This window comes from Etheostoma cragini, chromosome 9 (assembly GCF_013103735.1).
Source record: "Etheostoma cragini isolate CJK2018 chromosome 9, CSU_Ecrag_1.0, whole genome shotgun sequence".
Taxonomy (NCBI): domain Eukaryota; kingdom Metazoa; phylum Chordata; class Actinopteri; order Perciformes; family Percidae; genus Etheostoma; species Etheostoma cragini.
Window position 1 is genome coordinate 24,491,332 of NC_048415.1, and position 24,384 is coordinate 24,515,715.

At 41.4% G+C, this 24,384-nt stretch overlaps 1 protein-coding gene across 1 annotated transcript; it reads right to left on the bottom strand.

Annotated features, from left to right (window-relative positions):
- Window positions 1-8,619: 8,619 nt before the first annotated feature.
- Window positions 8,620-18,043, bottom strand: usp46 (ubiquitin specific peptidase 46). Its single transcript, XM_034881782.1, has 9 exons — window positions 17,672-18,043; window positions 14,795-14,875; window positions 13,700-13,913; window positions 12,019-12,257; window positions 11,449-11,525; window positions 11,251-11,334; window positions 10,976-11,173; window positions 10,358-10,436; window positions 8,620-10,268 (listed from the first exon to the last, which is right to left on the bottom strand). Exons 1-9 carry the CDS (start codon window positions 17,705-17,707, stop codon window positions 10,167-10,169), a joined length of 1,110 nt encoding a protein of 369 aa, XP_034737673.1. The 5' UTR covers window positions 17,708-18,043; the 3' UTR covers window positions 8,620-10,166.
- Window positions 18,044-24,384: the final 6,341 nt, after the last annotated feature.

Genomic DNA, 24,384 nt, shown 5'->3' on the forward strand with positions numbered 1-24,384 from the left:
CTGGAGAGACAACAGTAGCTGGAGCTCACCCTAGACTCAAGACCCTAGACACAGACCCGAGAGATGCAAATCCACCCAAAAGTTGCCAGTTTGATGGCAGAAGCTGCTGGAGCGTGATAGGTTTCCTCTGGACGTTCTTAATGTGCTCAATGCTGGCAAGAGTTGAGTTTCTGGAGCTTGAGCATGATGAGTACCAGCCCTGGTCCCACAGCCAAGACCAGGGGGGGGAATGTTAATGGGGTTGTATATCACAGCACATGATGACATTGTTATGGATGAAAGAGCTGCAGTGCATAAATCAAAGGCAATGATAAAATAGAGAGGAGTGTGAATGAAAGCAAAGGACACAAAAACACAGATGGGGCAGATGAAAATGAACTTGGTGACAAGAGCTCATCCTTTGCAAACAACAGTCACCCTAGACTGTTATTGTGGATCTTTCCTCTGATGGAGTCACATTTAAACAGAGAAGTCAATGAGCCACACTGCAGGTCAACAAGGCCTCTGTATCTCCAAGAAAGGCAACACTGTCTGTGGCCCAGAGAGGCCGTTAAACACATCTGGAACGGAGCAGGATGCAGGCTCTACACAGAAGGACATCACAATTTATGACAGCACACTCATGACTGTGGCTTCATACATCAGTGCAATGTTGTGTGTGACTGGTTGTAAGTGCACCACCCGGACAACCCGACCCCACCCTCTTTACTCCCATTCTCAGTGCTGGAACACCCAATGGCAATTTCCCTGGCACTAACAAGCATATGAGGTCATGGAGCTGGCTGCAGGCGTCGACCCAATGGGTTCTGGTGAGGAGCAAACAGGCGTGACCGCCGTTCTTCACATTTCGAGTGAGATCAGACATCAAGTGACCTAAATCCTCTGTCCAGAGATATCACGAATTAATACTTCCTTCCCTTCTCTATGACGACTATGATATCAAATAAAGAAAAACGACTGAGAATTTGGACTCTCTTTTTCCCAATGCAGACATTTGTCCAGACCATTTCCTCATCCGTTGGACAGCTGGGCTATCACTAGCAACAGTCCATTAAGACTACTTGTAAGCCAAATGATTTGATGTGCTCTCCTTAGAATAAGTGTTTCCTGCAAATGGTGACACATGTGTTAATGAACCTGGGACATAAGCAGACATCGTGGGAAGATTTAACGTGTCAATGATTAGCTGGGGTGTAGAAAACATCCAGCTCTGCACACACAGTAATATTCATCTTGTGTGCAGTTCAGACCTGGCTTGGTCATCATGCTCCCTGCCTTTCATGATCTTGATCTTTCAAGAGCTGCGACACAAAAGCAGAGCCCAGAGAATGTATTTTTGATTCATGATTTAACACGTCATTAAAGCCTCAGAGGCTATCTTGACCTTTTCTCTTTTTTGCAGAGGTGGGGTGTGTGTGTGTGTGTGTGTGTGTGAGTGTGAAGGATTTTAAGTCTCTGCTTGGCAAAGAGACATCTACTTACATTTCAGATGGAAAGATCTCCCGGCTGTTAAGTGGAGATGTCAATCTGTGCTTCAATTGCATGGTTTGCTTTGTCAGGAGGTGCACCGTGGGGACCCTAACCTGCTGGTCCTCAAAAGGGAGCCCCGCCTGCATGGATGCTAAGAAGGCTCCATGTAAAACACATCTGGATGATTTGATTAATGTGAATAACAGCCACCCATTTACATTACCGAGCAGCCCTGGCAGGGCAGAGTGCCGTGGATGCAGGTGTGAGTTTCGAAGGTTACTGCTCCACCGGGGCTTGTTACACTCAGCTCAGATTTGATACTCTCACGGAAACAGGCGATCAAACCTGGCGCCAATCTCGTGTGCGACTGGCCTCGGCACTGAACATCCCCCACCCTGAACGGGGGGATGGAGGAAAGGAACATTAGGCTGGGAGAGAAAGAAAAGCTAAAGAAAGATTTGAGAGCTGGAATAACAACGGCCTCACAGAGAACAACTATTAAATATGTGGAAACTTTCTTGTGGCTGTGGTTTGACCTCCGGGGCGCTGAGTCTTTGCAGCTTCTAACACTCACTGGACATACTACCATGTCTTTTGTCTATTTAATAACACATGTGTAGACAGGAAATCAGTCATTGGGGAAAAGCAGACAGACATGGAAACGTTTTTTGGTAACAGACTGCCAAAGAACAGAAACATTAAAGAGGCAGCAAAACATGGAACAGAAAAATGTAAACTCAAATAAGAATGCATAGATGCTGTGTGTAAGGAGTGTTTACATCTGACTTTTCAACCACAGCATGGTCAGAAATCTGTCTCGTAATAGATTTCCTATCAACAGTATAATGACATGTCACCACTAGATGGCAGTTCGACACTGTACTTTACTTCAGTGTATTACAGTTTCATACACAGTTGTGGAAGTAGTACTCAGATCCTTTGCTCAAGTAATAGAAGTAGTCTATTACAAGTGAAAGTATTGCATTCAAAGTTTTACTTAAGTAAAAGCACACAAGTATTATCACCAACATGTAGATAGATAAATAGATAGTTAGATAGATAGATAGACCATAACACAACAAACACATACCCACATATATCACACATACCTAAGGATAAAAATAAAAATCACTCACAGAATTGCAATGACACTTAAAGTATTTCAAATTAAAAGTACTCACAGAATTGCCCCCTTCAGAGTACATGTCATGTAAGGTAACCCATAACTACAGCGGTCAGCTACATGAAGTGCAGTAAAAAAATGTAATGGAGTAGAAGTAGAGTCAAATTGAAATATTCAAGGCATGAACTTAAGTACAGTACTTGGGTAAATGGACTTTCCACCCCTTGTAATGTAATTCTTACAGTACTCCACACTACATTAACATGAAGTGGTCAATTGAACATTTTCTTCCAATGATTTGTGCGGGCCTTTCCGCCTGCCTGGGGGCCCCTGAACCAACAAAAACCAACACAGGCCCGTGTGGGGACGCTCTGTGTTTCCTGTCCTTCTATATGTGTTGTGCAACAGTCAAACCCCAAGAGGGGGAAGATAGAGAAATATTTCTCTCTAGGACCGAGTTGTAAAAAGATTTAGATGAAATGGAGAGAATGACTTGTACGCGGTCTGACCAAAACAAAAGGTCAAGCTCACTGGTCATCAGAAGTCTCTGACTAAGAGCCACAGCTGATTGAGTGCTGTAGAAAAAGTAATGTTCTAAGGAAGATAATGTGGTTTAAAACGCTTGAATGTAATCCACTCGTAGACTTAGTAGACTTAGTAAAAAGTATTAAAGGTCAGTTCAATCCCATTTACGTCTCTGAATCCAAAAGACAAGAGCTTGAGAAGTAAGAGAATATCTCAGGGTCAGGAAAAACTCCTTCTCTGTGCCAATGCGTACCCAACATTTGCTTTGCGTCTTAGTTTTCAGACAATGTGACAACACAAACTACTATTTGGCTCCTCATGTGTGTATGTTGTCCTTATGTATGTCTAAAGGAGAATTCCGGTTGATTCCATCATGGAACTGTTATTTGGAAATGTGGAGGTCTGTCATTAGAGAGAAAAACGTAAGTGAGTTGGCCCATTGTAAGGTTTCCGAGGGACTGTGGACAGAAAAAGGACTCATAGTGACAAGCTGGTTGTTTATGCTTGGCAGATGGAAGTCCAGACGGATTAACTGGAAGTTCCTGAGCCCACATCTCTCTTTACAAAGGAATTTATATCGAGAACCTATTGAGCCAATAATTAATGAAAAAACAGACGGCTTATTTTGGTCTTTTCCGCTACAGCTGCAACCAAAATAGCCACGGTTCAAGGACTTAGATAGTGTTGCATGGTTTTATTTGGTACAACGTGATGACCGTGGAGTCTTTTGTATACACTCTTGAATTCTTTGGAAGTGAAGAGCACACAAGGTTGGATACTGTAATCTCTGACAGAAAAAAACTGCTTCATGTTCTCTGTGACCTTTAGAAGCATTTACAATGAGAGAGATGACGAGATAAAGAATGAAGATGATTGGACAAAAACCTAGAACACAAACAATAAAAGCCAACTGTACTAGAGATTGTCCAAATAAAACTATACTATTATAATAACTAACAATTATTCGAAAACTATGAATCTGTAAAAGTGAGCCTATTGTATTAAAAGAGTTTTCCATCTGGGATTGCAAAGAAGGAACAGATTTAATAATGTATATACTGTATGTGTGCATATAACACATTTCCACAGAAGGGAGAGTGAAAATAGCTCCATGAATTTAATGAACCACTTTAGCTCCTGCTTCATAAGAATTTACTGTAAATAAGCTTATTTAAAAAAAAAAAAAAAAAAACTATTGGACAACAGGACTATTGCGTCAATATCCTCGTTCTTCAGAACACTTGATGTCACTTCTTGGGAAAGCACAATAATAAAGAGATTTGAAAGTCTGCTGGTTACTTTGTTTCAGAAATGATCTTGTACTAAAATAGCACTGACGCTACAAAATTACAAATGGTCTCGTTGTTGTTGACACAGCGGTTTCTGTTGAATCACACCACTGACTGATACGTTTCATATCTTCAGTTTCTGGGAAGAAGAAGTACACAAAAATAAGTATCCTATAAAGTTCTGATAACGAGGAGACTGTCAGTGTTTTGCTACAAATTGTGTGTCTGTGTCCGTGTGTTTATCCTTCTGAACAGCTCTCTGTGGGAGGTAAAGTGTTTCTTGGAAGTGGCTGGTATATTTCAGAATGAGAGGTAATTTAGGTAAGTAGGATGTCTGCGACCACCTGTGGGTTTTCCCTCTGACTTCATTTCTAAGTCTTACAACAAAGTACTGGGAAAGACAAATACCCGCGGTCACCGTCTTTGCCTCGTTGGGACTCAGATCGTACTAAACAACGTTTTGACCACCGGAAACTCACGCTGGGAAATCCTTTGATCAACCCAGTCCAGTTCCAAATATGATTTAAGGGCATATGGTGTTGAATTTATCTTCCAGGAAGGAAAACTCTGTGATTGTAGGCAACAATTGGGGCTACATCTAAAATGCTTCCATTGAAAAGGTTGAAAAAGTCATATGATGTCTTGCACATGTGCACAACTAGCATTACTGTGAATACACACCATGAGAAAAGCAACCATGGACTGAGAACTCAAGGCAACGAGTTTGAGGAGGAATAGCTAGTGAGAACGGAAAATGCTCCTGTGGGTGGCATTAAAAGATAACATTAAAAAAACTATATTGTTGCATGGTTCGCAGGGATGAGTCTAGAGGGGGGCCCTGGGCCCTGCCCCCCACAATCCATTGGGCTAGAGCTTGTCAATCTGACAAACTAGATTTCCATTGGATCAGGGTATTTCATTTTTGTCTCCTATATAAGTGCATTGCATTAAGACACACTGAAATATATAATGTTTGTCAGCTACTTACAAATTGCATCAGCTGGGTGGTTTGTGACTCCACACGTGAATGCTGTTTCCTCTGTGTGCGCAGCCTGAGCGAGAGCAGGCAGAGTAGAAAGCAAGGGGAGAAGAGGAGGGGAAAGGTGGAGGTATCAACACACAAACAGTGCCAGACTTATGGCAGCTTGCTCTCCTGGGGGATTAGCTGGGGTTTCAGGGTGACTGAGAGGACAGAAAGCTGATAGCTGTAAAGATGGACATGTGGTCTAATATTCAGTGAAAACCAAAAACAAACAGGTTTCTGTTAGATTTAGATATGTTCTGGACAGACATGCTGTGGAGGTGTGTTTCTTTCTTCTCTTTATTTGAGAAACTTGTTGTATTGTACTAATGTTCTCCAGGGAACTTTCTCACTTTTCAAAGACGTTGGTATAAGAATGCTGTCACACAGGATTAACATGCAGTGAGAGGACTAAAACAATGCCCCAACATACAAACACGGATTTATGGCAGATTTTCAGTATAGTGAGTTCCCTGTATAATCAACAGAATAAAATATACTCTACAAAAGTCAGAATGCAATGCATTCTAAAATATAGTTGATAAATATATATTTAAAAAAAGATTTAGCAATTTCTGTCGTTTCTTTTTTCAGCCCCCTATCACTTAACACACCCGGATCTTTCCCCATGAAAAACAAAACATAAGATTAAAGAATATCACGCTGCACACTTTTTTTATTAATTAAAGTGGAGGTTTTATTATCCCATACCTGGATAGTTTTAATAATGGCGCCATGTATGCAGGCCACGGACCACTCTATGGAAACTAACTTAAGAAGTGAGTTGGCCCATTGCTGCCAGGTTAAGGTGTGTGGCTGATGCTAGGTTAAGGTATGTGGCTAATAACAGGTTGAGGTATGTGGCTGATACCAGGTTACGGTGTGTGGCTAATGCCAGGGTAAGGTGTGTGGCTGATGCCAGGGTAAGGTGTGTGGCTGATGCCAGGTTAAGGTGTGTGGCTGATGCCAGGTTAAGGTGTGTGGCTGATGCCAGGTTAAGGTGTGTGGATGATCCTAGGATAGGGTGTGTGGCTGATGCCAGGTTAAGGTGTGTGGCTGATGCCATCTCAAGGCCAACATCTTCTTTGCAACTGTTAAAAAAGCCCTTTAGATAAGATTAGAACTGGAATCTACGCACATACGCCTGCTGCTAACAGGTGTTTAACTAAAATTGACTTAACTTTCCAAAAATTACCTGGATGATCAGCAATGTAAGGCCCATTAAGCAGGTGCACTAGAGACCTAGAAAAATAGGAGGTGGGGGGTGGGGGGGGGGGGAAACAAACACTCCAGCAAGTTAGTTGAAAGTCATTTTATTGAACAGAAGAAATAACTCTAAATGAGTGTGTTAAACTGTGGTTCTTCATATTAAAGCATTGGAGCTCATTATTAATAAAGTGCACTTTCAGTTTACAACTAGATTGAGACTGGATTCCTCTCCTCCTTCCCTCACACAGACCCCAGCTCTCCTAGGTAGAACACTATCACAGTAAGATATATCAGACCAAGTGCAACGACTGAGCGTTCCAGTGAGGGCGAGTGCATAATTGTACGTGGAAGATCAGCGCGTTAGGGGTTTCTTTTCTCTCACGCAGGTCTAAAATGTGTCGGACCATTCCTGCTACTTGTTTTCTATCCTGGCTCAGTTTAACCCAGAAAAATCAACAATAATATGACAAATCTGATTGAATATGTAGTTGAATGCTTGTAAAATAGCACAGTATTTCCTTAACAGGGTTTCATGTTATGGTCAGTGTTTGCCATGAGTGTCTTAACATGTTAAAGATCTTCACTTTAAAAAAATATTTTTCCTTATTCCAGAAGTGTTTCTCTACATAATATGTACAGCTGTATCTTTACAAAGAAAATAATGCTCTGTTAAAGACCGTTGCATGGTCGGTATCTACTCCAGTTTGGCACGTCTTCCTTGTGACTTCACCCAGTGACAAACAAAATGGAAGAGAGAGCAGAAACAAGTGCATTCAAAACCCAGAGTTTCACGATTTTCACCTTTAAATTCAGCCTTTTCTGAAGAGACACAGACACAAAGCTGGCAAATGAATCCTATTCCTCCCTCTTATTTAGAGTGAGATGCATTTGAAATGGTATTTCTGCTAAAGTGCAGCAAATAGGAATGGCATTCACATGAAAACAAGTAGTTTGATGACTATTCCACAGGGCAGGAGCCAAAGAGAAAAACATCTACAGCAACAAGGGACAGCATATGAATCAACACTGAGGCTTAAATGGGACTCTATGGGATTAAGGATTCCAATGTGCTACTTATGACACGCATAATTTACACCATCAAAGTCAGAGACAAACCAAGAAAAAACTACATAGCTGTAGTTCAGCATGGAAATGAAAAGAGAAAGAAAAGAGAATGCCGGGTAAGGTTACAAAAACAAAATGGAGGAAAGAACGCTGTAGCTATGCTAACATCCTAGCAGGTAGTGTGCACTGCACGTGGTGAAGAGGGTGGGGGCCTTTACCTTGAATATTACAACCACACGGCACTGGGGAAAGAACTCAGCCGCTAAGAAACACATCTACTACTGCTAACATTTAAATGTAGTTCATAATAGTGTCACTGGGATTACCCACACTGGATACCTTCACCTCTTATTGCACTATTTTCAGATTGGGCTGTTCAGGGTTTGGTCTCACTTGCATCATGTTAACATGTCTTATCTTATTTAACATGCAAACTTTTAACAATTAAGAATGTAACTGATACAATTCTTTTCAGCTGTCCTTTTAAAGCTGGGGCAGGCAGTTTTCTGGAAATGGAAAATAAGAAAGAAAAACACCAGAATTTGAAAGTGCAGCGCTCCTCCTTCAGCCTGGCTGTACTTAGCCCCTCCCACCAGATGAGCACGAGCAAACGCACATACATACAGTAGCCTGTGCCAGTACTAGTACTAGAATTTTTTTTTTATATCATAATGGCTTGCTTTGCAGTGTAGATAGTTGTTGCCAATGCTGGAACTTTATCTGCACGTTCTTCCACCATTGTATTAGCCTTTCACCATCTGAAGGGCCGTACACATGCACCTTCATGTGTAGAACAGCCACGAGTAACGCCCTCTCTCTAAAATGACCTGTGATTGGCCAAAGTCTTTCGTCCCTGGCTAGGTTTATCTTAATTCTGAAAACAAAGCCAGTAGTAGGTGCAGGAGTCTAGTTTTAGCTCAGACCACTTGAATTGCAATATTAAAAGACTCTTATAGAATCTTTGCCCAATGACGCAAAACAAACAGCCTACCCCAGCTTTAAGTTGTGTATTACATACACCGTGTCCTTCACACAGAGCTCAGACAGAAGGGTCTTACATTACAAAGCTCTCAAAAGAGCCATTTTACACATCAACCTTCATTATCTACCAGTCCGCACTACACATAAAAGAAATAAATATGTTAAGTACAATAAATATGGGTTTTCTATCTGACTGAAACGTATAAAGATTCAGCTGAATGGAATGGAGATCCATCAGAAACCAGCAGGATTTCCTTTCGGGTGTAGTGTTGGAGCACGTGGATCGCTTGGATTAAGGGTTGATCATATCTGATTGTCTGACGTGAGTTTAAGCAGACAGCGGCTCACAGACGGGTTCTCCATGGGACAAACCACCTCTGTACGGTCAACAGTTTCAGCAGAGGTTTAGGTCGTTTATTTTTTAGCTTGGGAGTAGGCCTGCACGTAGATTGTTATACAATCGCAATCTCGATTCACAATTTTTAAATAATTTTTGTTTTTTTAAATAACTTTGACTATTTAATTTTAAGAGCCAACTGCATCACAAACGCTACTATTTTCTTCTGTGAGTTTTAAACTAAGACTGTATAAAATAGGTTTTAAAGCGCTCCCGAGCGCTGCATTGCTCTCCCTTCTCTTCATCGAGTCACAGGCTTGTGGTGATGCGCAATGTGCTATAGGTGCCACATAAAATCTGTTTGGTACTGCCAATTTGTTCAGTTTTTCATTGTTCACGTGGTCAATAAACATTGCACTTCGTGAAAACTAAAATCGTGGCAGAGAATCGTGACATCACTTGTAAGCTAAAACATTGTGATCGTGCAGGCCTACTTGTGAGTGCTCTCTAATTAGTGCTCAGATATTGCTTCTAATCCATCGTAAATGCATGAAATCTGTCCATCATACCGTGTCTGTCTCCAACTTGATTCTCTTCTCATGCATCTGCCAGGGACAGGAACATATCACCGGACTGAACAGTGATGGGGAAATAGCCCTAATGAAAGGAACTAAACAAGGGTGACGCATCATGGAAGAAGACCTTATATACACATATAAATCATTTGAACAATTTCTGACAACAGTCTGTGTTGCACGAGACCCTTCAACCCCACCTCGTATCTGGTGGAGAATCACCTCTGCAGGCTCCTCCCACTGGTCTACACTGTGTGTGTGGGACTCCATTGACACCTTTTTTGTCATGCTGTTGAGCTTTTCTTTTTGCTTTCGTTTTTAAAGTGCAGTCCAGATGCAGGTGACTAAAAGGCAAGAAACAAGTTACCCGGAGAGAGAGATGAAGCACAGGTAAAGCCAGAGGTTAGGGATGGGACAGAGGATTGGCACGAGGTCGGACTTGGAGGATGGGAATAGGATGGGATGGAGATGGCAGGAGTCGGGGTCTGTTAGGCTGAAGGTTTAAAAAAAAAAAGAAGAAAAAAGTGTTGTCCTATTTTAGTCTTCTGCTGTGTCCCTGATCCAGCTCCAGTCACTCCCTGGACTGGTAGAAGAGGATGTATCCTGACTCAGAGTTCTTGGAGATGTCTGAGGTAAGCCCGTAAAACTCCTCGATGGCCTGGGCGTCAATTTTCTGCACAACACAAGCAAGATGCTGCTTACTGAAGGTAAAGAACAACAGTGAATGCAAATGTACAGCAAAACAGATGTCAAGTGACGCACCTCCACAATGTCGTCGTCAAACAGCAGCCAGAAGCCGTGACTCTTCACGATGGTGATGTAATGGCCTCGGTTCGGGCCGCTGATGAAGCAGAGGCAAACAGTGAGTCTCTGTTGTAAATATGCTGCAATTCCAAAACTCCCACACTGTGCTACATCTGTCTACCTTTTGGCTTCCAAACTAGTAGAATGTTTCACACTCTGCGTATATATCATCATCATTCTGCAGGGAAGTTCAAACATCCAACAATGAGTCAAACATGATGACTTCACCGTACAGACAAGAGTGGTCTTGATCTTCTCATCTAATTCTCGGCAAGAAAGAGCACACTCCCAAAATGCAAAACTATTGTCTCAATATTATATAGAATAAAGTGACGGGATCCAGCAAGAATCAATGAGCCCTATTTTACAGTTGAAGGACTACAAGCCAAAACCTGTTTCTAATGGAAATCATCTAATGTGAAGTCAGATCAGTGAGTCTGCAGAAGGTTGAAGGAATGAAAAGTCAAACCCTGACACTATGATATATCTTTGCATAGCTAGTTGGTCATCAACTGGGACCGCACCACGACTCGTATTAAGGTCTTTTATTTTGGACTGGTATTTGGCATGCCGTACCTGCCGCAGTGAACCACCACAGCTACTAGATCGTACATGCGATCCAGGTTGACCGCATCCCCGGACGTGTTGAACAGACGGAGTTCTAAGGGGAACACCACCCGGTAGGACAGCTTGGTGTAGCGGTGCAGCTGCTCCATGTACTTAAACCTCTTCAGGTGTAGTGCCAGGATCATAGGAAGCTTCTTGACGCGCATCCTGCAGAAAAGCATACGTGCTAGGAAAAGTGTACGGTGACACAGGACAGTGGATGTTGAGCTCAGTGCTTTACTGACCGTTTCTGTGCTTCCTGCTTGCTGCAGCATGCCTCACAGTAGTATTTGTATTCACTGCACAACGTCTCTGTGTTACTGAAGTCCCTGGAGGGGAGAGCACGCCACAGGACGGCATGGTTATTCAATCTCATTCTCACCAAAGGGAATATAAATGTCGGCCTTCTGACTGGGACTGAACGTGTAATAAATCGAGTCTACCTGAGGCAGTGTGTTATTGACGTGTTCTGCTCCACATCCACAGAAAGATCCAGAAAATCTTCATCTTTGCTGCTTACCTGTCAGAGAAAGATAGAGAGAGAGAGAGAGAGACCATAACATAACTAAACTGGGGGTTTTCTCTGACTGAGCCAGTGAAGATAGGCCTGCTGTGCTGTGACATAACGCCCTGCCTACCCACACCTATACACACACATAGACGTCTTTGAAATGCTGATTGCACTGGGTAGCTTTTGTCTCTGCGCACTGCAGTGGCGTGGTGTTGGCAGGGGTTGTTCTGGGCAACCCCTCCCACTCCTCGCCCTCAAAACTGTGAGGACAAAAGCCTCCGCCAGCCTTGACGTACAGTGGGTGGCCGGAAGCCCTCCGGGTGTGTTCAGCGCTTTGTCTTTTGTCTTGTTGCATCTCTACAAAAGGCTAATCCCTTTCCCAGACTTATTGAGGACAGATCTGTTTTTCAGGGTGACACCGAGCCGGGGACGGTTAAATGCATTAAATATACTACTTTCATATCAAACACTCACTGGGTGAATAAAGGTGAGCCACACGCACCGTTTCACAGTTGAGGCAGCGGGTCTCATTGGTTAGTGTGCCTTGGAAGATGTCGTGAACCCATGTGGGCTCTGTCTTGTTCTCCGTCTCGGTCTCCGTGGTGACGGCGGTGCCATTGTTCTTGAGGCGCCCGTTCTGCTTTTCCTGCTTCTTCTCCTCCTGCAGGATGTCGGCCACCGTGTTCAGCAGGTAGTTGAGGAATTCGTGGGCATCCTGTTGCATGTAGTTGTCGAACAGATCTGTAGTAAGACGCAGAGATAAAGTAAGGGGAGATAATTCATAGAGGGGAAATGATTTGGATGTCCCGGGCAAGTGTTTTGGCCACTGATCTTGATTCCAGCCATTTCATAAGGATTATCTGAATCAAATACTTCTGTACATACTAATTCTGCACACTTAGCCTATATGGCCTGAATCCCAGCTTCCCTTTAAAGAGAAAGTTTGACATTATGGATAACATGCTTATTGGCTTTGTGACGGAGCGTTAGATGAGAACATCGATACTACTCTCATGGCTGTCTGTTTATAAAAGGCTACAGCCAGCAGCCGATTAGCTTAGCTTAGCATAAAGACTTGAAAGAAGCAGAAACAGTTAGCCTGGCGCTGTCGGGAACAAAATGTACATAGCAGCATTTTACATGTTGGTTTTTGTACGCAGTACATAAGCCAAATAGAATGTGTTTATTACTTGGCAGATTTTGTTACCTTCAGACTGAGCTAGGCCAGAGAGACGTCTACAGTACTGCACATCATGTATATAAAATATGAAGGCTACATTAATTATACCAACATCCAGACACACTTCTGTTTTGACAGATATGTATGTGAAAGTTAAAAAAAAAAATGACAAGTGAGGAGTGGGGGATTGGAGGGTGGGGGTGGGGGTGGGTAGCTGACCAAAACTGGATCCCAACAGAGATTGCATTGTTCATTCACATAAAGAGCTTCCTCAACATGGACAGCAGAGAACAGTCGGTCTCTGTCAGTTCCACTCTGTGAATGACCTTAGCTCCAACATGCACCTGCCCTTCACCTCCAGTATGCAGACTACACTAAAGCCAGAACCGCAACTCACACACACTACAAATCCACAGATCTCCACTCTCAGATTGTTTAGGAACATGTCTGTGGAGAAAACAAGAATACTAAATAGAAACGCTACTTTGGAAGGCATGTAAAGCTCATGGAGACTTGGGCTGAAACTAACATTTATTTTAAAATAATCATAAACAGGTCTATAAAATGTCAGAAAATGGTGAAAAATGTCAGTGTTTTCCAAGATGACATCCTCAAATATCTTTTTTGACAAGAAAAAAACTGAACTAAAACTTTTTTTAAATTTTAGCTGGAATCTGAGAATTCTTTACTTCTTAAAAAAAAAAAAAAAGCCTGATTAATTGATTATCAAAATAGTTGTTGATTCATTTAATAGTTGACAACTGATCAGTTATAAATGATTTATCTCCGCAGCTCTAGCGGGAACCTTTGGATCACAGAATACTGTGTGGACCAGCCAGACCCTCCTCTGCAGCGCTGTGGAGGAAGGTCTGGCAATGCGAGACTATGTACTATACTTCTGTTAGCTGACTGCGTGAAGAGTTTTGAGATTGGGACTTCAGTTTGGACCAATGCATGTTAGCAATCCTACATGTCTTCCACTGAACCAGGACTGGGCTCTCACCATTCTCTTTCCGTAGGCGGGAGATGAACTTCTTGGGCGGGATGACGCCCACTTTCTTCTTCTGTGTGGCAATGGAGTGGAAGAGGTCAGCCAGGCATGTGAGCAGGTTCTCCTTCTTCTTCTGCTGGGCTTTGTAAGCCAGCACATTCTCCCGGAAAGGCCGGCAGAAGTAGAGAGCCTGGAGCACCGAGTTACAGTAGCATGTGTTTCCAAACTGAGGAAGGGAGGGGCAGGGGCAAAGGTAAGAACAGAAACGGGGGTTCAGTCCATTTATTAAGAGACATGTTGTTAAATGAGCTGCTGGAAAAATACAGATCAGGCCTGCACGATTAATCAGTATAAAATCACAATCTCGATTCAACCCGTTCACAGTTTTAAATAACTTCAAAAAAATTTAAAAATCTATGTTGGGTACTGCTAATTTTTTTTGTTATGGTCAAAAAAATAGTTGCAGAGAAATGTGATATCAATTCTAAGCAAAACAAACCATGATTCATATTTTCCCCGAATCGCACAGGCCTAACACAGACGTGATCAATTGTTTTTATCCATCTGGGGGAGACAGCATCTGGGGTGTTTATGTGATATAAGATATTAAGGAAACAAAACATCCCTATATTGGCCAACAGGCTCACAAACAACAGTCTTACATTCAGTGCTAGCTATTCAGCAGAGGACGTGACTCACCGGAGTCCCATGGCAGGCCATGGTTTGTTTTGAAAAATGACACCAGGGTTTCTTTGGCAGTGCCCTTTGTTATTGTATGAGAGAATTTAGTGATAGTCACTAGGGCTGTGCAAAAAATCTATTTGTATTTGAATAGAATTTCAAAAATCGATTCATAGTTGTTTTTTTTGTGTATGTCACATGATAGAAACTGGATTGATCCATGGGGAAATTCAAGGTCAGAGTAGCTTACAGACTTCACACACAACATACAGAACAGGGTGTTAAAATAAAACAAATCCACATGAATAATATGGATATAATTATACATACATACATACATGGTAAAAGTAACTTCATTTACATAATGTGAATAGTTATTGAATCGGAATTGTGACATTTTCTGAATGGTACACCCCTAATACTCACATTGACCAATCCAAAGTAGTGTTCATTGATTGGAAATTGCTCCGGGCCGATGTCTTTCTCCAGAGCAGAGGCATTGGTGCCCTAAAAAAAACACAAAATATGGGAGATGACAATGTTGTTTTTTCTTAACATCATCTTATGCAACCCAGTCAGTCAGTTATTAGAGAGCCTCACTTGCTTAGTCTAGTCTATAGCCAAATGAATATTGAAATGTTGTGTAGTGAAGGACTACTGAGAGCTTAAAGCTGTAGATAAGAGATAAATCTAAATGAGAGGCCTCTCTTTTGGGCAGTATAATTGACAAAATAATCCTTTCTGCCAAATGCCAATGCATTAATTTCCAGGAGAATGCCGTAGCTCGTCATGAAGTCTTTTCTTGCCAGAAAAAAACCTATTACCCCTCCTATCAAAGTTGGAAAAGGATATGGTCTAAATGGACGGTCTAAAGTCAGGAGTATTTTGCACCTGATTGCAGAGGCAGACCACTTATCTCTTGTCAGAGCCTTTTCACCTGTCAGAGCTCAAAGCTTTTCCAAATGAACCACAGCTTTGTCGAGCGAACACAAGACAATTTAGTTCGAGGAAGGCTTTGACTTTCAATGACTGTCATTTCTCTCCCGTCACAAGCCGACAGTGAATACCTCTTTGTCCAACTGACCGCTTCCCGTCTGAGCACAAGTCCAAGTACAGTACTGTTCACTACATTCAAACTGATTCTTCCCACGTGGGAAGTCTTAGAATGCAAACAGTGACCTTTATTATACACAACTTGAGAGAAAATAGTGGGTAAATTCCTAAAAGTCCATAAAAATTGACACACAACACAGAGTGAGAGAAAAATGAAACATCCATGCAACGGCTACTGACACCTGATGCCACATTTTGACTCTGGAGCTCCTCATTATAAATAGCAGGTGGTGGCATCATTTATTCAAAAGAATAAAAGACTTATCCTTGATTTTCTCAAAGAAAACAATGCAGGCTTTGAGTACAGAGCTGCAGAGCAGAAGATCCACAACACCCACAGACTTTGTATTATAAATAATTATAGCTGGAAACCTTTAGTATAAAGTTTCTCATTATGTGCTTTTAAATGTCTGAAAGTCCTTATCAACATAATGGCAGTAATACATGTTGCAGTTTATGTATGGAGCCAGATTTGAGAAACGTTTTGAGATAAACCCATTTTATTTTTTTGAGAATGTTTTTTTCACACTGATAGCAAAAATGTTTGAGTGTTTAAAAAGTATTTTGAGTGAGATTTTTTTTCCCTCAGAAATATATTTTAAAAATTTCTAATTTCTAATGAAGCTTTTTAAGTCTCGAATATTGTAATTTTTAGCTATTGGTATGAAAACCTAGCTGACAACCCCTGCATCTTATTACTCGCCATCGTGTTTCCTTCTGTTCAGCGAGTAATGACAACAACAATTCCTCCTTGACTACTAGCAACGCTCTCTAATGAAAACAATGAGTGACGACAGGGTGCTGTGTGTTTACGAGGTCTGGGGAGATGTTCCGTCATTTACGGTTTTAATTTTTTGGGGCGACAATACAGATTACCACAGCTTGTTATGGAGACGTATTACGTCTCGTGCGCGCGCGGAAGTCGGCATCGCTTCGGTGTGTTCCGAGGCACTTTTTTTGACCAACTCGAGGAGGGGGGGCTGATCCGACTGCCTTTCCTGCTGGCGGTCGGCCGTCGGGTTGGTGTGTCAGAGCCCTTAGGCTGTGGGAAACTAATGAGGACAAAATACCAAACATTTACTGGTTCCATATTCTCAAATCTCAAGATTTGATGCATTTCTTTGTCATAATTAATAGTAAAGTGAATTTTAGATAACAAATGGTTATTATAACTGGCAATGTTTACCCTTTCCTGACATTTTATAAACAATACAATTGATCAACACATAATAATTTCTCTTTATAAGTTATTATTTAGGGGGAAATTACAATCACTACACACAGGAAATACACACGTGCTCAGGACCTATTCATGCAAAATGGAGAGATGTCAGAGTGTGAGGGGGGCTGCCAGTGCTGGACCAGCGCCTTGAGCAGTTGGGGGGGGGGACGGTGCCTTGCTCCGGAGCACCTGGCAGTGCCCAGGAAGTGAAGTAGCATCTCTCCAGCTACCAGTCCACACTCCGTACGGGGAGACTCGAACCTGCAACCCTCCGGTTCCCAACCGAACTCCCTATGGACTGAGCTACTGCCCCCCCCCAATAATGAAATAATAGGAAAATATTCAAACGGATGTTGTGATTTCAACCATAATCACTCAGCCCTGCAAACCAAAGGAATGGTTAGTAAACCCTTTCACCAAATGTCTTCCCAAGCAAGTCCATTCCAACTTGACTCGTGTTTAGCAGTGCCGTTACACTTGTTAAGGAGGTCTATCTTCACCAATGTGTCTGTAAAATTCACACAAATACATAGAATAAAAAATAAATAATAAATATATAAAGAGAAGTCTAAGTCTAGAAGTTGTTCTGCATGGGATGCAGTGTAATAACAGTGTATTGCAAACCAGCACTGCAGGCTTTAGACACATCCGGTGTCAATCAAAGGGAAGGCTCCCTGCAGTAGCATCACATCATGCAGTCACAACAAGCTGTCAAAAGCCACGCGCCGCTTCATTCACCTGCCAATCACGTGTCGTCAAACGCACGATGTCACGCGCCAAGGAAGAAGCAGTGTATGAAGGTCTACGACATATTAATATGAAGGTTTAGCCTGTCTGACCACCGACATGTGATAACGTGGATAAGTAGTGACCACCGTTCCGTTCAATGTGCGCGCGCACACGCTTACACACAAACACACACACACACACACACACACACACAGATATATAACCGGCAAGGTACTCACCATATTACAAATGGAGGCGATGTTTCTGACAGTCATTTAGTTCACAGTGTCCTCCTCGCCGCCATCTTTATAAAAGAAACAGGTTTTCGGAGCAAGGCGACGCTGAGAAATGAAGTTAATTCGCAGCCGCGGCTGGAGGCCAGACTGCAAACCTCAAGCGTCAGAAAGCAAGCAGAGAGACACGGGGCACCATGCAGCCAGCACGGAGCTGAGAGTCCCACAGCACTCAGCGTCGACACGGCTTCATCTTACGGACATCTCAAAACCACTACAGCGGGAAAGCGTCAACGCACGAGCGGATAGTGGACATACCAAGTAGCAGGCAGCAGGTTGTTAGCAACGACCAGGAAACAAGCGTGCTGTGTGAGGAAGCGGGGTGGTCCCGCCCACATGAGACAAACTCAAGAGCTGATTGGTTCAGATTGAATGTGTTTGATTAACAGGGTAATGGAGCCATATAGAAACCTGGATGGTCAAATTTAGGTGAACTGCAACCAATCAACAGCAAGTTTTTGACGCAATGCTGTGAGGAAGTTGTAGTTCAGATTTGGCATGAGTTTAAATATGTTTTTTTAACTGTCTATGGTTTAAGAGATTTTGTGAGCTCCATGTACAACTATGTTGTAATGAAAGAATCCCTAACGATGCGCTGTAAAGTTATAAAGTCATCCTTTTATATTTATTCATTCAGTTATTCAGTACCATTAATTGTTTTAAAGATACATTTGGTACAGTGAATTTCCACAGTTTGGGATCAATAAAGTCTTATCTTATTTTATCTATAAAAAATAAAAAAAAATACCGCTCACCTGGGGTTAGTGAGATCTACAAATGGTCTGTTTTTGATTTGAGAATATAGAAGTTGTAGGCTATTTTACTTTATAAAGCTTAAATAATGCATTGGCCATTAAAGTTGTTCACACTTTTTTTCCTATCAATTGTCAGCTGTAATGCACTGCTAAAGCAATAATCAGTCAATTAAATGATTTGTCTATAACAAACAATTAGGTAATTCAGTTAAAGGGCACTTGCATAAAGATATAAAAAAGATTGATTCAAATGAATGCATCGAAGGCAGAGTTATTTTGACTTTTAGTCCCTATAGCTTTGAAACCCTGGATCCTACACTTCCCATAATGCAACTCAAACCCTCCCTGTACTGTAAACTCTTTGTTGCCAGTTTGTCGTATTTAAACATCATCAGGGTGACATCATCAGAAATCCAATGTTGACTACTTATTTTTTCCTTACTCTAAAAATTAAAAATAAATCTGTGGATTGGCCCTTTAATCATTAGAGACAATCCTTCAACACACTCAACATACTGTTGGGCAGGTATTTTCATTCTTGACATGTTGTAGACTGAAGAACTAATCATTTCATTTGCAGGTATGCATTATCTGGCCATAAGGAAAAGCTAAGTGTCCCCTCCGTAGAGCTCTGCAGGGGTCCCGGGGCCCTCGGGGCTCTCTCATTCATCACCCGCTTTGTTCGTGCTTTCACAACAACCTCTTGGCAATTATCCACTACATTTGCATGGGAACAATGAGAAAGGAAAACAACAAATCATTATGATTACCACACTTCAAAAGGAATGGGAAAGGACAGAGGAATAAACGTATTCACAGAAAAACAAGTGACAGAATAACGGGGTTGCCAGTTTGAGCCGTGGAGGATGGGAGAGTTCCACTGTTGATCAGTTTGATGTGCGCGACGGGTTTATTGAGAAAAACTTGACGTGCTTGGGATTGGCAGGGAAACAATTACATGTCGCTTGTTGGCTCCTAATGCAAAAGCTTTAGCTTCATATTGTATCAAGAATACCTCACACATGAAAAGACATCAAATACAATCGAGGATAAAAACACAATAAAGTCCAGGACTAATTTCCATTGTGGTCCTCTCTTTCGATTTCATGCCAGTTAGTATTAAAGGGATTTTGGGGTCACAGTGGAAACAGCTGGCCTTTTCCTGACTCATACGGCATTTTTTGTCATTACGTGCTTACTGATGGATATGTGGATACGGATACTGTGCTCACTGTAAAAACTTACGTTTCAAATTCTCATCCAGCAACCAAAATAGCCATGAAAACAACTCCAGCTCTACATCTGGTGGTCTAGTCCCAGCCTGGTGGATGAGATAACATCTGTTTTATCTTTATTTCAGGCTGTGCAGGTCAGCCTGTGTGTTGACACAAGGCTTCAGATGAACAGAGAAGGTGGTTTATTTGGAGATGTAATCTCTGTCATCCAGTATGTGGTGGTCTGTACATGTTTGGAAGAAGCTGACAGGACTTCTGTAGCCACAGCATGTTTTTCGTCAGCCAACAGGTGAACCTTGGAGGACCTTCTCTGCCTGCTGGCGGAGATCAGAAGTAAGGGGGAATGTGTGGATTCACACACACACGCACACACAAGCATACACACACACAAAAAATCAACTCTGACATTTTTTTTACTTACTTTTTGCATTCACTTTGGATGCTGACAGTTACACTGATGACCTGACACTGTTGCCAGATGTTCAGTTCATGTGGGTGTGACTCCACATTATCATTTTATCTGCAGGTTGCAACTGTCTGTGAAATTACTGGTTGCTTTTATAAAAAAATAAGCAAGTCTGTGTCTGTTTTCTGCCAGACAATTCAAAAGGAGAGGCAGGTTCTGGAGTGAGTGTGTGCCTGACTTTTGAATTGCATGTCTTTTGTGAATAGCAAGAAGAAGCATTTGTCCAACTAATTATTTAGTGAGGTCTCTTGGCACAAAAGTCATAGTTGGACCTTGAGCTGAAGTTATTGGCAACACCTTAGGGTATAAATATAATAGCACTGTGGGATAAACTTTTCAAATAAATACTCTGTATCGGGGCACATGGGTCTAAAAGACTGAATCTAAAGGTTGCCTGTATGTTTGTTTAGCGTGCCAATGTGTTCTGTCACTAATCATCATCATCATCAGCCTATTCATTCATCATATCCCCACAGTATTCTTGTAGCTTTCTTGCACACACACACACAAACACACACACACACACATATATGTACATACATATACAGTGGGGCTCGAAAATATGGGCCCTCCAGGTAAAATTTTTACTAATGTGCATAAAGAAGCCAAGAAAAGATGGAAAAATCTCCAAAAGGGATCAAATGACAGATTAGACATTTGTACAGTATGTCACAAAAAGTTCGATTTTATTTCTTTCATTTACACTTTTTAAAATAACAGAAAACAAAAGAATGGCGTCTGCAAAAGTTTGGGCCCCCTGCAGGGTTAATACCCTGTACTAAAATCTAACTTTTTGTGACATATTATGCGAATGTCTAATCTGTCATTTGATGCCTTTTGGAGATTTTTCCATCTTTTTTTTGGCTTCTTCATGCATATACCACGGAGATTTATATGCTGTGGCTACATTCATCAATGCATCATTCTGTAAAACTGTTCCATTTACTTCCCAAACATTATTGGTGATGATAATCAATCACCACGTTTGTCCTTTGTTACCTACGTGTCTATGTGCTGAGTTTGAAAGGTAGCAGAGGGTAACATATGATCTTTGTCTTGACAGCGTGTGCTCTCCTTGTTGCGTAGAGGAAAGTTTGCCACGATCCTTAGGTTTAAATGACGTTATGACTTCATGTAACATGAAGTGACCCGGGATTTTGTGTAATTATTTTATTAGTAGTCAATGTACAGTGGTGTGAAAAAGTGTTTGCCCCCTTCCTCATTTCCGGTTCCTTTGCATGTTTGTCACACTTAAGTGTTTCGGAACAACAAACCAATTTAAACAATACTTTCTTTCTCAATTGTTCCTGAATTTCTTTGGGTCTCAGCATGATGTGTAGCTTTTTAGGATCTTCTGGTGGACCTTACTGTGTCAAGCAGCTCCTATTTAAGTGATGCCTTGATTGTGAACAGGTGTGTCAATAATCAGGCCTGGGTGTGGCTAGAGAAATTGAACTCAGGTGTGGACAACCACAGTTATAGTATGTTTTAACAAGGGGGGCAATCACTTTTTCACACAGGGCCATGATGGTTTGGATTTTTTTTCACCTTTATTAATAAACACCTTCATTTACAAAATGCACTTTGTGTTTACTTGTGTTGTCCTTGACTATTGTTTAAATTAGTTTGATGTTCCGAAACACTTAAGTGTGACAAACAGGCAAAGGAACAGGAAATAAGGAAGGGGGCAAACACTTTTTCACACCACTGTATGCAGTGGTTTTGTGAAATGTTACTGTTGTTGTAGAGGGAGCAGGACGTACGTCTGTTGGATGCCCTCAGAGCAGTGACTTGAGTTAAGGTAAATTAGTGAACAGTTGTATATTTAAATTATCTGATCGTTTTTTACTCCCAAGTCAATTAACTTTATTTTCTTAAAAGTGTAAGTTGTAAGTGGACTGTTCTCATATACAGCTTTTCTAGTCTTGAGTGCTTTTACACAGGAACCATTCATCATTCAAACACTTTCACACACATTTCTTCCATAATTTTGTTAATTCTTGTGTTACTATTTTGCCTCTGCGGCCTTACTTGGTGAATAGATGAAAAATCCCATCTTCACAACTTCATCTCTGGCTCATTCTGAGTGTTTTCACCTGTGCAACGAGACACCCACATCACTGTCCAATCAGATGTGGCCTCGTGTTAGTTACTATTCTGGTTAAGCAATATTCCTCACCCTGCACTCATGGGGCTCCCCGAACACTAAAACCTTATAAAATAAACATGGTCTGTGTTTTTCTGTGGAGCTAAAGAGAAAACAACAAAATCTTGGCCAGAACTGAAAGAACAGGAAAGCGAACAGGAAATGAGGGAATTATTAGATGCTTATTGGCTGAACGCTGTTCCAAACAGACCTAGTTTACATGTACGGGACCTCTGCTTCTGTATACAGAGGAACAAGGCATGCTGGGTACTGGCACTCGGTGCTCTGTTGATGAGAAACAGGCTCACTGCTATATTGACATGTTGGCATGCTGGGCAACTGCTCTGTGTCATTGGCACTGCCAGGAACACAGAGTTAATATGAGGAAAGGTACAAGACATTTGGGATGTACTTTAATCCTCTAAGTGACACAAGTGAACACACTGATGCCCATGTTTGTGATTAATTATTCTATTTTTTTGTTTTGACAGAGTTTTAAAGTCGATTCCTTGCTTATTGTGTAAAAAGATCATTAGATACAAAGCCTATCAAAAACATTCAACAGACATCAGGATTCATTTATTGTGGCGTTTTTGACACTGATTAACAGAAACCTATTCTCAAAGTAAAAACACACCCCTACATATGATATATTATACTTATTTGTTATACTATAATGTACTTGCATGAATAAGTATCCCCCCAAATGAGTATTTTGTAGATGCAAAGGTGCATCTATGAAATGTTCTTTTTTTAAACTTATAAATCAGAATTTAAAAAAGCAATCATAGCCTTGAGTAGTGACTGTTACACATGAATGTGAACTTTATATATTCCTAACAGTAAAGATAGGCCTTCATCAGCTGGACATTGCAATTCATCCACATTCTTCTCTATAAAACTGCTCAAGTTGTGGGGGGGTTGTGCAACCTCATGCAGCCTTAGAAACCTCTTTGATTCAATGCATGACGAAACAAGATGGAAACTTCCAAATAGGAATACACATTCCAATTCCACATGCACTGCGGTAAATAATAATGAAAAATGCCATTAACCAGAGCTCAGAGGGATGCTTGTGAAGTTCTTGTTTGTTAAACCAACTGTCCAACAGAGAAAATCCTCACATTTGAGAAAGTGGAACCAGTTCATGTTGGACTTTCTGGCTCGTTAAATGACTCAATTGATTATCAAAATTGTTTTTGAGTGGTATGTGTGCGTGGATGTCATGTGTCACATGTCTGTGTATATATATATATATATATATATATATATATATATATATATATATATATGTATATATCTGTCTGTCTATCTATCTATCTGTCAGGCTACAGCAATATACTATTTTGTCAACGTCCATACTGGCCATTTGTTTATGTTTGCTTATCTCCGTTAGCTTGCTGTCCTTGTTTTAGCTTTTTGTTTTAGCTAGCTCTGGGGAGTCATTCCCTGGAGTCTTGATGTTCATTTTCCCCCAGCATGTTTCCTATGTCCTGCTACGCTGTGCGGTGCCCTGCTACATCCTGCTACGTCCTGCTACGTCCCGCTGTGCCTTGTAATGCTGCACAGTGCCCGGCTATGCCATGAACTACTACAAAGATCTGCTACAAACTACTATTTTTTGGGACTGTTATTGCCACTCTTCATTTTAACCCCAACCGGTTGTCAGACGCCGCCTACCAAGTGCCTGGGTCTGGGTCTGGGTCTGGGTCTGAGCCTGGGTCTGTCCGAGGTTTCTTCTCAAAGGGCAGTTTTTCCTTGTCACTGTCACACTGTTGCTTGCTCTGGAGGAAACTTAAAGAACTGTTGGGTCCTTGTAAAATATGGAGTGTGGTCTAGACCTACTCTATCTGTAAAGTGTCTCGAGATAAGTCTTTTAATGAATTGATACTATAAATAAAATTGACTTGAATTAAATTGAATTCTGTATGTGTACTCTGTATGTTCTCAGTCTAGATTCTTGTGTCCAAATTTGGAAAGTAAAGCTGATTGTGATTCTTTGAAGTTCCAAAATCAAAATCACATTTCACAATTACATTCCTTAAAACATCCACACA

What these genes read in the sequence shown, in the direction of transcription:
- usp46 (XM_034881782.1), bottom strand. Translation starts at nt 17,707, where the DNA reads ATGACTGTCAGAAACATCGCCTCCATTTGTAATATG. An exon ending in GCTGCCTCAACTGTGAAACG is followed by an intron (nt 11,526 to 12,018) that starts GTGCGTGTGGCT and finishes TTTCTCTGACAG; the next exon opens with GTAAGCAGCAAAGATGAAGA. An exon ending in AAGCAGGAAGCACAGAAACG is followed by an intron (nt 11,174 to 11,250) that starts GTCAGTAAAGCA and finishes GCTTTTCTGCAG; the next exon opens with GATGCGCGTCAAGAAGCTTC.